The sequence below is a fragment of the Carettochelys insculpta genome, chromosome 12, assembly GCF_033958435.1.
Source record: "Carettochelys insculpta isolate YL-2023 chromosome 12, ASM3395843v1, whole genome shotgun sequence".
Classification (NCBI taxonomy): domain Eukaryota; kingdom Metazoa; phylum Chordata; order Testudines; family Carettochelyidae; genus Carettochelys; species Carettochelys insculpta.
Window position 1 is genome coordinate 19,825,611 of NC_134148.1, and position 13,922 is coordinate 19,839,532.

At 40.6% G+C, this 13,922-nt stretch overlaps 1 protein-coding gene across 1 annotated transcript in view; it reads left to right on the top strand.

The window, feature by feature from the left end:
* The window catches only part of PRTG (protogenin), a 137,236-nt gene that overhangs the window by 79,359 nt on the left and 43,955 nt on the right, over window positions 1-13,922 (top strand). The window contains 2 exon segments of the mRNA XM_075007069.1: window positions 582-887; window positions 3,753-3,941. Of these exon segments, the coding sequence (XP_074863170.1) occupies window positions 582-887; window positions 3,753-3,941 (495 nt within the window).

Consider the following 13,922-nt stretch of genomic DNA (forward strand, 5'->3'; position numbering starts at 1 on the left):
GTGCAGCTCTCAGTGGGCTTTGAGTTTAACATGCCTGACCTAACCTGTAAATTCATTGAATGTCCTTTAACTTTGAATGGAAATCTAGTCCTACTAGAAGGATATAAAAAAAGAAGAGAAATGTTTTAAGCTTTAGTGGAATGTGTTTTTTTTTTCCCCCCAAAGATCTCAAATGTTACGGAAAGACACGCTCCCTATTCCTGATGTAGTGAACTAGTAAACCTGTACCTTATTGCCATAACAAAAATATGTTAATTTTTGATCCCATTCTGGAAGATGCTGTTGCCATTTTCTCCTATTGAAATTAGTAGGAGATGAAGGTATGGAACATTTTCCAGGATCAGGTTTATTCTGGTTACTGCTGTACACAGAAAGTGGAAGAAACATAATCAACTTCAGGTTATTTAAAAATAAATTAGATTCACCAGACTTTCTTTGGCTGGCAGTCTGATAATATTGCAGGGAAATTTTATTGAAGGGCACAGTAAAAATACAGTTTCTTAAGGGGTTTGTACTTCTATGTTTTTTTTTTTTCAAACATACATTAAGCTTTGAAAACTTTACTTCCCTTTTATTTTTAGTTCCTTTGAGAGCTCCTGAAATCAGTTTGACAAGTCGAAGTCCAACAGATATTCTCATCTCCTGGCTGCCGATCCCAGCCAAATACAGGAGAGGCCAAGTGGTCTCGTACCGTCTGTCTTTTCGCCTCAATGCAGAAAGCACTATCCAAATTCTAGAGCTTCCAGGGACCACAAATGAGTATCTTCTGGGAGGCCTGAAACCCGATAGCGTCTACTTGGTTCGTATTACTGCAGCAACGAGGGTAGGCTGGGGAGAAGCCTCTCTGTGGACATCCCATCGGACCCCCAAAGCCACAAGTGTGAAAGGTGATTATCTTTTCCTAAAATCCTTTGGACAAAAGTTCAGTGTGAGCCTGGTCCAAATCTTAGTAAAGAAAATGGAAAGAGTCCAAATGACTTCAGTATGAACCAGACCACTGTAAGAAGTTATGTATTTTTATTTAGAGACTTTCAGATAATGATTTCCTGCCTCATTGTGCAGATTTGAAATACAGTGTTTTTCTGGATGCATGAGAGGGTAGGTGGGATTTTTTGTGCTGATTTGTGTTTTTGAGTGCTGCAACAGATATTGGTAAGTGTCACTTTGTATGTGGAATCTCTACTCAGCTCCTGAGTGTTTCAATCAATTACTTAATTTTATATCAGTCTTACTTTTAAGGCACAATTTTTGAAATGTACATGACTGTTTTAATTAATCAGTACTATGTAGGGCCTGTTGCATGGTGTCAAAGGAAGAGAGCTGATCTGCCACTGTTGGTCTTCGTTCATTTCATATGTGATCTTTATAAGTTTGACACTTCATTTTGAAGGGCTTTAAGCCATGTTTCTAAGCCAGAAGCAGCTCAAGCATAAATACAATATTCAAAAACTTGTAGGCTTTTGTGTAGAGGTTTATTTCTTAAATGTACTTAATGAGGCAATAGCTTAGACCCCATGTTTGGCATTGGCTGACATAATCATTTATTAAATTATTATGTTTGAGGCAGAGGGGAAGTAGGATGTTATTTTAGAATCACAGAAATATAGGGCAAGATGGGACCTCAAGATGTCTTGTCAAATCAATGCCGGCTGTTCCTTATAGGTCTGTTATCCTCTAGGTATTTACAAATTGATTGTTTAATAATTTTTCTAGTATATTTCCAGATATCAAAGTTAAGCTGACTGGTCTATAATTCCCTGGGTCCTCTTTGTTCACTCTTTAAAAGATAACACTTTATTTACCCCTCTCCAATGCTTTGGGACATCCTCTATCTTACTCAACTAGTTCCAAGATTGCGTCAGCTAGTTTCTTAAGTGCCCTAGGATGACCTGAATACATTTAACTTATCTAAATATTTTTAACCCATGCTTTCCCTGTTTCAGCTTGTATTCCTTCCCCCGCTATTGTTAATATTGCTTCTGTTCAAAATCTGGTCACCATTAAACCTTTTAGTAAAGACTGAAGTAGAGTTTTCATTAAATGCCTCAGGCTTCTTGATGTCACTTGTTATTTGCTCTCTTTCCTCACTGAGTAGGTGACTTTCACTTCCCTATGTCCTTCTTTTTCATCTAATGTTTTTAATTCTTATTATTGCCTTTTATGTCCTTGTTAGAAGTAACATATTTTGGGTCTTAACCTTTCTGGTTTTTGTTCCTTTATGCGAGGGTTATTCTTTTGTACTTCACTGTAGCGAGTCACCCACATTTGCACTTTTTGAAGACTTTTGTTTTGCTTTGTAGGTCATTACAGAGCTCCTCTGGAGCCATATTCTTCTTGCATTTCTATTCTTCACATCAATAGGTTACAATTTTGCCTTTAGTATTTGTTTCTTGAGAAACTGCCAGCTCTTCTGAACTTCTTTATTTGTTAAATTTGCTTCCCTGGTGACGGCCTACCAGTTTTCTGAGTTTGTTAAAGTCTTCTCTTTTGCAAGTCCATGGTCCTTTCATTTTCTGCTCTCCGTCCTTTCCTTAGGATTATGAAATCTCTCATTTTGTGATCTCTTTCACCTTCAGACTTGCAAGGCATTCTTCCCTGTTGGTGAGAATCAGGTCTAAAAAAGCTGTCCTCATATATTACAAGTACTTATTGGACGTTTTGTGTTTTTTGCCATTCTACTTTTCTAACAGATATCTGGGGACTTGAAGTCCCACGTTATTACCGTGTCTGTATTTTGGAATTTTTTCTATTATTTGTTTTAGAAATGCTTTCTCTAGTGCCTCTTCCTCAGCTGGTTGTCTATAATAAACCTTTCACATGCTTTTCACCTCTATTTTTCCACCTTTATCTGTTGACTTCAAGCTGCTCTGCCTCTCTTCTCCTTCTGCATCTCAGAGCAAGTGTATGTGATCTTGATGTATCATGAAATACCACCTCCTTTTTTTTTCTCTGCCTGACTTTCTTGAGGAATCTATCAGTTATTCCAGTGCCAAATAATTTTAAAACTTGAGTAGTGACTGTTTACTCCTTTTGAGATAGATGCACAAAGCTTAATCTGGACCTAATCTTTGCTTGGCCAAATCCATTTTGTGGGGACTTCAGTTGAAAGCAAAAGTAAAATAAGTTAACTCAAAGACCAGGTCTACAGTAGGAGGTAAAATCATTTTTAGATACACAAATCCAGCTAAAATTGATTTTTGCCACCATCCTTACAGTGGGAGGTCGACGGGAGAAAATCTCCCAGTAACTTCCATCATTCCTCGCAACTGCCAGGCATACTGGAGTCAATGGTGATGCCATGACAGTGCATTTAGTGCGGCCCCACTGGGTGTGTAAATCAAACCCCAGAAGATTGACCGCCAGTGCGTCAATCATCTGATAAGTGTGGACGTACCCAAAAGTTTATTTCTCCATTATAAAAATTTTAAACTGCTAAGTGACATTTTCTCCAAGCTAGTCCACATAGGTACACTTTTAGATGGGTGGTGTAGCTAATGCTGGCCTGCATTTTACAGGATCAGTCACATAACTGCACAGCAGGGCTAGAAGTAGGACCCCCCACATTCTGAGCTGAGCTTTGGGGCTGAAAACGTTGAATTTTTCAAAGAAATGTGTTTCCAACATAATTGTACAGCAGGGCTGGAACCAGGACGCTAGTTCTGAGCTCTGGGGGCTAAAAATGCTGAATTTTGAAGAAATGTGCTTCCAAAAATTCTTTCTAAAGTGTCCAAACATATCGTTTCTTACCCTAGCACCAAAATCTCCTGGGCTGAGTTTGGAACTACTGAACTGTACAACCATTACAGTGAGGTGGCATCAGGACTCAGAAGACACAGCGACTATTGAAGGGTACAAATTGTACTACAAGGAAGAGGGCCAACAGGAAAATGGACCAATTATACTGGATACCAGTGACCTCGTATATACTCTCAGTGGTTTGGGTGAGTATGTGCATTTATTGTCTTCCACCTACTTTCTCAGGCAAAATGACACGCTTCATAACTGTTGTGGTACAAAATCAAGTCAAAGGACATGAAATAGGAGCTGAAAGCTTTCTTAACTGATAGCGTCTTATGGGACAGAAAGATTAGGTAAGACTACTTGATTTCCCCAGTTATAGAAATCGTAACTCTGAACTATGTTGCTGTCCAAGTAATCAATGCTTAAATGTATAATTACCACCTTTTAAACAAAATTAGATACATTTGTCACCATGTATTATTGTGAATATAAGTTTGCCAGGTTATCTGAACCTTTGAGGCTGACAATTATTAAAAGAATAATTTTGTCCAGCAGCCTATAAGAAATACAAGTTACTTTCTAAATCATAACCTACTTTTATTGGTGGTGGGTTTTTTTTTGGTAACTGTCTGTTAGAATTGAAACGACCATCATCATCGTTTGTCCTTTTTGCCTACTAGTGTGTAGGGCAGCAACAAAGGTCCTTGACTTCTCTTTGTCACTGGACAGCCTCTCAATAGTGCCCCAGGTGTGATTCATGCTCTTCATTTCTGCTCCAGCAGTCTGGCGCCATGTTGTCTTGAGTTGTCCTCATTTCCTCTTCCCTTCAGGAGTCCAGCACACAGCAGTCTTTGTGATGGAGCTTCTGTCTTTCCTGAGCATGTGCCCACTCCATCTCCTGCGTCTTTTCATAATGATGGTGGCCATGTCATTTTGTTTGCACCATGCAAGCAGACCCTGATTTGAAATTATTCTTCGCCAAAACATACAGAGAATCCTCTGAAGGCTTCTGGTGTGAAAGGTTGACGGTTTTCTGAGGTCATACACTCATCTGCCAGCATTCTGATCCATTTAAAAATGTTGATAAGACAGCTGTGATACAACTTCAGTTTGGTGTAGATGCTGTACTGTGATGACTTCTATACAGCATTCAGACTCATGAAGACATTTCTGGCTTTACTGAGTCTGCTCTGAATATTGTTTCTGAAGCCTCTATCCTGTCTGATGATACTACCTAAGTATGTAAAGGTCTCTGTGGTAGGTAGGTTATGGCCATCGATCAACACTGATTTCTCCTGTCTCGGTGTTTAGGGTCATGACTTCTGTTTTCTCCTGGCTAGCTCTTAGTGTGACCTGTTTTCCAAAGGTGCAGAGTTGATTTGTCTTCTCTTGCATATGACGATGCATATGGGAGAGCAACACAAGGTCATCAGCAAAATCCAGGTTTTCTAGTGTGGAGAAGAGGGACCATCTGATGCCCTTTAGCTTCATTGTCTGTTGTATGCTGCATAACCCAGTCTATGACTAATTTAAAAAGCATCAGGGACATGAGCCATCCCTGCCTTACTTCAGTCTTAACTACAAAGCGCAAATCATTGTTTCCCATGCTACATGTTAAATTGTACTTACTGCTAACCACAAATAAGCTTGGTGATTTTAAAAATCTTCCTTTGTTCTCTTGGAATAGCTGCTACTTCAGCTTATGCTGCTAGTTCTTCTGTGTAAGCTCTCTTATCAGCTCTCACCTGTTTCTTGATATGCCCGTCTGCTTCTTTGTATTGCTGATGGTATCTTTCTTTACGTATTCCTGATTTGCCATCTGTAAGTTTCTTCTTTAAGGTGTGGCTGTTATCAATTGCCTTCCATGTTTCTGGCATGATCCATACTTTTTTCTTCTATTTTTGTTTGAAACCTAGACAGTCCTAGCTTCTCACACATACATATATTGTTGTAATTTGTTCCCATTTCTTATTAATTTCTTCTATGCTGTAAGTTTCTTCTTCAGGATCTTGTAACACTTGAAACTTTTCACCTTAAGGACAAAAGGATTCTTAACTTAGGAGTCTTATAGTTTCTCGACATCAAAGCATTTCTGCATGGGTAACTTGCAACCATTGCTTCTTAGCTTAACCTTTATGACTGCTGTCACAAGGTGGTGATTGCTGCCAACATCAGCCCCTCTTTTCACCTTGACATCTAGTAAACAGTGTCTCCATATTCCATCGATCATCAGGTGATCAATCTGATTACTATATCTACCATTTGGTGTATGCCATGTTAGCTTGTGAATTTCACAGTGAGGAAAGAGCGTACCTCCGATGACAAGATTGTGTAAAGTATAGAGTTCCACTACCCTCTCTCCATTCTCATTCAGGATACCACACCCAATTTTTCCCCATGGTTCTATTGTTGTGTGTAGTGTCGCTCTCAGCTTTAGCATTCAAGTCCTTCTTATTTCAGCTTGAGGCTGTTCATAGAATCTATCTTTCTTTTCTTCTTCTTCACTTTCATTAGTTGGGGAATAGCACTGGATCAATGTAATGTTTACATGTCTGCCTTTCATTCTCGCTCTCATCTGCCTATTGATTGGCTTCATTCCAGCAAGAATTTCTCTATTGCTTTATTCAGGATGATAGCTACTTTCTCCTGGTGTTGGTCATCATTCCTTCGAGAAAAAAGGACGGTTTCACTGGTACTAATCTTCATTTTTCCTGATCCAATCTCTCAGCTCTCACTAATACCAATGATACGTACCTTGTTTTGTGATCTGGACCAGCTTACCTGTTTCATACGTCATATGGACATTCCAGAACCCAATTCTGGTCTTGGTCTTGATGCTCAGGATTTCCATCTTCATGTCAGTAGATTCATTTCTGCTTTCACCCCTGGCAGTCATAACATGCTGCTATAGGTGACTCTGGAAGGCTGCCACACATAGTTTAAAAGGAATTCTTTGTTGCTGTTTCCATAACAAAGGGCTTTTCTAGGTCAAGGTTATTAGTGCTGAGCCAAACCCCCAATCCTGGAGGATCAGTGTGCATGGTTAGTGTGGCTCCTCCCTCCTTGACCTTTCTGGCTCGGTTGAACACTAAGCTCCTGATGGCATAGCTCCTGGGATCATCAGAGCATGCATGCTATCCAACCTAGACAAGGTGCTTGCACAAGGGGAGGAAACTACAAAAGCTGTAGGATTTATCTTTTTACTATTTCTAGCAGTGTATTCACTACTAACATTTAGCCCAACCTAGTATAGTTTTAGTGACAAATCCTGTAAATACTTGCTACAGAACAACCCAGCAGTCCTGTAGCACTTGAACTTCTCGTCAGGCTCTCTCTTGTCAGGCAACATCTCTGGTGTGGCATAATTTTAGTTAGCCAGATGTCCACTTATCTTGGATGAGGCCAAGTTTCCTGTGGTTCCATAAAGTTTGTTTACAACCACCAGTCCTGGCTCTCAGTGTTCCGTGCTGTTTGTTTAGCTGTAATTTACCCCTTAAGGTCTTCTGAGAGCCCCATAAGCCATGGAAGTGCAGTAATGCTGCTAGAAAATATTGACCTCCTGTGGTTTGGCAAATTCTCTGGTTCAGCACCAGTCAGTTCCTGAGGGTGCGGACTAGAGAGGAGCACTGCTTAATACCGCACACCATCCCATTAGTACCATAAAATGCATTGATAAGCGTTTGCAGGATTAGGTTCAGAGACAGCACAAAGCCTTTTGACGTCAACTAGTCTTCCCATGGGTCGTCTTTAATGGACTTTGGATTAGACCCACAGTTACTTCCCTATAGTACTTATAGGGCAGGTCTGTGCCGGGGGAGAAAGTTGACATACGATATGCAATGCCTGCTACATGAATAGCATAGCTAGAGTCAACCTACCTTATTCTGACTTTCTCCACCATTCCCACAGCGGGAGATTGATGGGAGAGACTCTCCCATCGATTTCCCTTACTTCCAACTGTGAGGAGTACCAGGCCTGATGGGGTTGCCTTGAATGTTTGATTTAATCTGTTCCTACTAAATGTGCTAAATCAAACCCCAGAATACTAATCTCTGTAGTGTCAGTCTTCCTATAAGTACAATTGGTATCAGTCATTCATGAACATACAGTTCAAACGAGCTGAGTAGAAACCTAGGTTGAAGGTCCTCCTTTTGATTGATATGACAGAGGGATTCAAATTTTCTTTTAAAATGTGATCTCTAGTGCAATCAGCAAAATCACTGCAAGGCTTGACACTTCCTATTTATAATGTTTCAGGATGGTTTACTTTTACTTTGGTCAGGATGGAGAATTAACCTTGACTCTATTATCAAAATTTGCTTGTAGTTTTAACCAGTGTTGCCTCTAATTTTTCCATCCATGGGAAGAATAAATTTTGTTATGTGCACTAAGGCTTGTGTGGCCATGAATCACTGTAGAAGCACATTTTACCCACTTAGAGTGGGTGTGAGAACTCTGCTAATCAGTTGGGCTGCACCTGAGCCTCTCCTGGGCAGCTGCCCAAGTGCCCTGCTTCCAGAGGACACTGGTATTAACTTGATTAAATAGCCTCTTGACCATAGCCTGATTTTCTTATCTGCTATGAACAGCTCAGACGCTATTTTAGGAAGAGACTGAGGAAAGCATTCTTCTTTAACTGGAAAACTGACCATCTGCAAACACTTCTAGCCAGAGCATCTGACAGCAGCTGACTGTTTAACAGAGTAGTGACACAAAATGGGGAACAATTTAGGAGAACGTGGTGTTTCTGTATCTTAACAGGGAAATTCTTTTTTTCATTTGTATTTCATTATGAAGCTGACAAAAACATATTCCAAATACATGCACATTTATTCACATATAATTTCTTAGTCAATGAGTTTCCTCTGATCAGATTTATTTGGTAGATGGATGCAAACAAAATATTTGCCCACACACATTTTTTAACCATTAAAGTGTTATCTCTGATGGTTTCATTTACTAATAAGCATCTAGGGAGAAGAAACTTCTTAGATAAATCACATCTGCCCATGTGAAGTCTGTAATTTGCCAGGTTGTGGCCTAAATTTAAAATTACAGAGGTGAAAAATTTCACATTTGTAATTTGTACATGTTGTCACTGTAGTGCATGGGCCTGCTTCACTCTAACTTACTTAAAAGAATCTAAAATCGGTGACATTGTGACTCAGATTCAGGGCACATCGATTAATCCTTTCTCTCCCTCTTTATGCCCCATGTATAATTTATGACCCCACAACATGGAAGATTCAACGTAAGTGCTGCTGTGTTGATTTTTTGCAAGTTGTGGCTGAAGTCTTACTGAACGTGCTCTTCATGCTTCTTTTTTTCGCCGCTTTAGTATCTAAGTGAAAGATCCAAGTCACAGACTGCTGCATTTTCAAAGGGGTTTCCATTTGGCCTGTGAAATTTTACTTAGGCAGTTTTTCACACTTAAGTTTTTACACTTGCTGATGAAGCTCAGGATAGTTCTGCTCAAATTTCAGGTAGTTACTGTAGATGCGAAACCGCTTGGTTTGCACTCATGGACAAGCTGCATGCCTCCAATTTTGTGCATGATTTCTTTTATCCTATCAACAGTGCTTGAGCAAGTGCTTCTGTTTTCTCTCAACCATTTGTCTCTCTGAAGGATGTGTTTTAAGGTGGGATCCAATAAATAAAAGCAGTTTAAAGGACCTTCAGCATCTTCAAATTGAGCTGTAGGCATTGATAGGAAACTAGAGGTGTATATGACCATGAAAAGGGCATATTGAGAGTTAGCAGTCTCAGGTACATTACATAATTGGTCAATAAAAGGGTTATGCCCAAAGTAGGTGAACACACAGAAGGTTATACATGTTGTGATATTTATCTCCCGCTATTATGTACTTAACCAGCAGCAGAGAATATAAAAGGGCAATTAACTCTGCAGCCTGCTAATACGTCAGGAGCAACAGTCAGTTCTTAAGAAGTTTAGGTGCTGACTTTCAAACTCTCCCCGCTCCCCAAACTCCCAACTTCTTGCTCTCTCTCCACCTAGATTCCCTTTTTGGAGTGACTGCCAGCTGCCCAGATCTTACTTTAATTTTTCCTTTGCTTCTTATTTTCCTCCCCCTGCAAATAAGCACCCAATGAATTTTTTAGGAATCAGATGCCGTGACATTATCTAATAAGGCAAACAGTGGGTGTATCCCTATAGAGAACTTGTAGCTGTGAGTAAAGTTTTGCAGCTTTGATATGCCCTAAAGCATTTGAAAACTGAAAAATCATACAGATTATGTTTGTGCATCTCCACACATGTGAGCTATATTGGCATGTAAACATCTTTGTCTGGTGATAAAATTCTATTTCATTTGCCACTCATGTGAAGTTACTTATGACTTTGTCATAAGCCTCCTTATTTTAGTTCACACTGATCTCTATCCCAAATACATTTTGTTCTCACATTTGTTTGTCAATTGCAGACAAGAAGATCATGACACAAAATTTACAGGAAAAGTTACTTATGCTAGAAATTTAGCACATCCCTCTGAATTTCCTGTGAATTTTTCTGTATTAAGTGTGACTCGTGGCACAAGGTGAGGGAAACCTCTCAAAAACCTCTAATAGCTACATAATTTTCATTGTAACTCTGTTATGGACGACATAGGCTATTGAGCAGGCTGCATGAGTGATCTCCCTTCATCTCAGTGGGCTGCAAGATTGCTATAACCAATCTTGGTCCCCTGGGCTAGGATAGTTTTTCTAATTGTGCTTGCATACATGTGCCCATTGACCCACAGCAGCACTTTGATAGGATGCAGAGGGAGGACATGGCTCTTACAGTAAATATCGTGTGCAATCAACACATACCTCACTTCTCATGCCCTGGGTTTCTGTGTATGTTACTTTGGTAAAACCACAGTAGGGGAAAAAACCTACGTGGATGGAAATCAGAAGAATCTGGCAATCCTGAATGTGGGCAACAGTTTAAAATGTCTCACACAACCCGCATGGAACCCAGTGGGACGCATGTGGCCCACAGGCTGCCGGTTGCCCACCACGGTTAAAACTTCTTTCATTCCAACTCTAACTTTTGACTTTTTCCTATTGTGTGCACTTAGAACACAAAAGTAGAGCAAATAATAACCTAAGATTCATTAACAATAGGCTGTTGGATTGAAATAACAATGTTAACTATGTCTGTGTCTCGTCCTAGTTACTGATATGTCTTGAAGGTTGTTTTTCAATCCTGAGTTAGATCCTTTAAGTATCAACTGTTGTAGAGGGACTGTTTTTTATACACTGATTGATGTAGGAATTTGAAGATATATTGTCCAGATTTTATAGTGTTTTAGGAAAACAAATTCTGTGCATGGTCACAGAGAGGCAGCCTTGTTAGTCCGTATCTTCACAAAACAAAAAAGCGGTCATGCAACACTTTAAAGACTAACAACATTTTACCTAATAAATTTCACCTAATAATTTATTTTGTTAGTCTTTAAAGAGTTACATGACTTCTTTTTTGGTTTGTAATTCTATGCAGAAAGTGTTTCAGGTTAGAAGGCTTACTTGAATCTGAAGTGGGGAATTTTTTGTGATGTTTTCCATAAAATTTCTGTTTAATTAACAATTGATACAGTGTATGGTTCAATATATTAATGCAGATGCAAATAGGTAACTCCAAGACCTTCCTGAACTTGCTGACACAGTATTTGGTGTGACTTTGTTTTATTTTTTAAGGACAAAACTTGAAACCTGCTACTGTTGAACACTGATGTAGTGTGGTGGGGTTTTGGTTGTTTTTTGTTTTGTTTTGTTTCTTTGACCCTAGTTGGAATGCAGATTTTCAGGAATGTGGATTATCTGTCACCTTATTACGCTAAAGACCACTGGAATAGGGTGGTTTCTGATTGATTCTTTTTTGCTCTAGAGTTTCATCTGCCTATTTTTCACAAATCTAACTTGAGGTTGTCCTGGTTGTTAGTGATCCACCCCACTTTGCAGAGGCTGGGTTTGTCAGCCTGGTACTCTCCTCTTCTTCCAAAAGTAGAGTTTGATTCCCAAGTTGAGTTGTTTTCACATCAGCGCTGGTCTACGCTGAAAATTTTAGTAAACAAATGCACAACTGCAAGAGACCTAACCCCCAATGTAGATGGAGCTATGCTGACACAAAAATGCTTCTATTAATCCTCAAAGAGCTGGGGTTTCTGTCCTGTCAGAAAAACATCTTCTATCAGTGTAGGTGCATCTACACTATGGTGCATGGCACTGTTGCAATGTTAGTATAGTTACCATAATGCAGACACACCTTCATGCCATTGTGGTTTGGGTGTACCACGGAGCAGGGTAAGCACTGGAAGTGAGCAAAGAATAGAAGAACCATGTCCTCTCCCTTGCCTGTGATGCCAAGTCTATCAGTGCATGGAAAGCAATTTGTTTTTGTGCGTGAAGGTGAGTATTCTGCACTGGAAAGTCAGAGGGAGCCATCTTTTATCAGGAAGAATGTTGGCTGAGGTAATATGATGACTACAGGTTGCACCTCCCAAATCCCGGACACTCTTATCCAGTAATATCCATAGTCTTGCAGTACCACAAATATTACAGGACCAGAGAATCCTGGGGCCAGGGCTGGAGCGGCATCTGTGGGGCCCGAGCCAGCATCCACTAGTCCTGAGGCTGGGACTGCTGTCCCGCAGCCCATCTGGAGCCAGCATCTGTGGGGCCCAAGATGGTTTGTCTGCATGGCCAAGAGCAGCTGGGGTCAGAAGTGGCTGGGGCCAGAGCTGGAGCTATCCCTGGCAGCCCCACTGGGCCAGAGTCGGGCCTGGCAACAGCTGGTTTAGGACCAGGGCTGGAAACCCAGCCAGCTGCTAGTAGGGAGGCCAGTTGGTGTGGAAGGAGAGCTGGGAGTGGGGAGGGACTGTGACCTGGAGGGTACGAAACAGGGGACTTTCCCTGGTCTGGCAAATTCCCTCATTCACGATGGGTCAGGTCCAATGGGTGCCAGACCATGGAGGTCCAACCTGTACTGAGTAATGTTTTAAAGTCAGTTCTTTGTGGGTGGCAGAAGCATGCCAGGTGGAAGGACAGAAGAAGACTTTGAATTGGGATGCCAACAAAACAGAAGCAACAGGACTTAAATGATAAACCTGTTGGGATTCATGAATATTAAATGTCACATTAAAGCCTCTCTCACCCTCCTCCTTTTTTCTCAGTTTCACGTTGCTTCCTACATATGTTGCCAGACATCTCCCACCCCGTGTAAGTCTGTCCAATCACCTCTAACTGGAAATTTGCCAAGACAGTCACCATGTATATGGAAATAAACTTTGTGACCAGATCCACACCTGTCACTCTAAAAATAAATATTCCCCAGCTTCATGTCAACATTTGCTTATACTGAAAGTCTTGACATTTATTATTCAGCAGCAGGCTGTTTCCTACTTCCAGCGTAAAATACAATTAACATTATTGTTTGAATTTACCACAAGAACAGACTTTGGGTGCATGCTATGCATTTTTGCCTCTATTTTGAATTCTTCCTTTTCTCCCTCTTGCTTTGGAAAGTTCTGAATTGTACTAAAGAAGCTCAGGCTGTTACACTTTGTGAACTTACTCCCCCAGCCATTGTTTCCATAAGGTTTCAGAGTAAATGCAGTCAGGGGATAAGATGTTTTCCAGGTAGAGGCATTTGGGAAGCTTTCTGCTATGCAGCCCAGGAAAGGGACTGGTGAAATGTGAAAACCAATGAAAACAAAACAAAGGAAATGGACTGAAAAAGACACACACACAAGCTCATTTCCCCCGCCCCATCAAAGATCTTCAGTTTACTCTTTCAAAATTATTTTCAAGACTATTCAGCTGTAACATGCTTGGTGTTCTAAGTACAGAGTATGACCAGGGCCTATCTGAAACTTCTATGTGTAAGGCTGACAGTGTTGTATGAAACAGCTTCCCTGGGTAGTGTTTGCTACAGAGAGGGTTACATGGTTTCTCTTGACTTATTACCCTACCTAGATGTACCAGAGGAAGGAATGACTCTCTTGAGAGCCAGAGTCTTTGGCTACGTCTACACTAGCCCCAAACTTCGAAATGGCCACACAAATGGCCATTTCGAAGTTTACTAATGAAGCGCTGAAATGCATATTCAGCGCTTCATTAGCTTGCGGGCGGCCGCGGCACTTCGAAATTGACGTGCCTCGCCGCCGCGCGGCTCGTCCCGA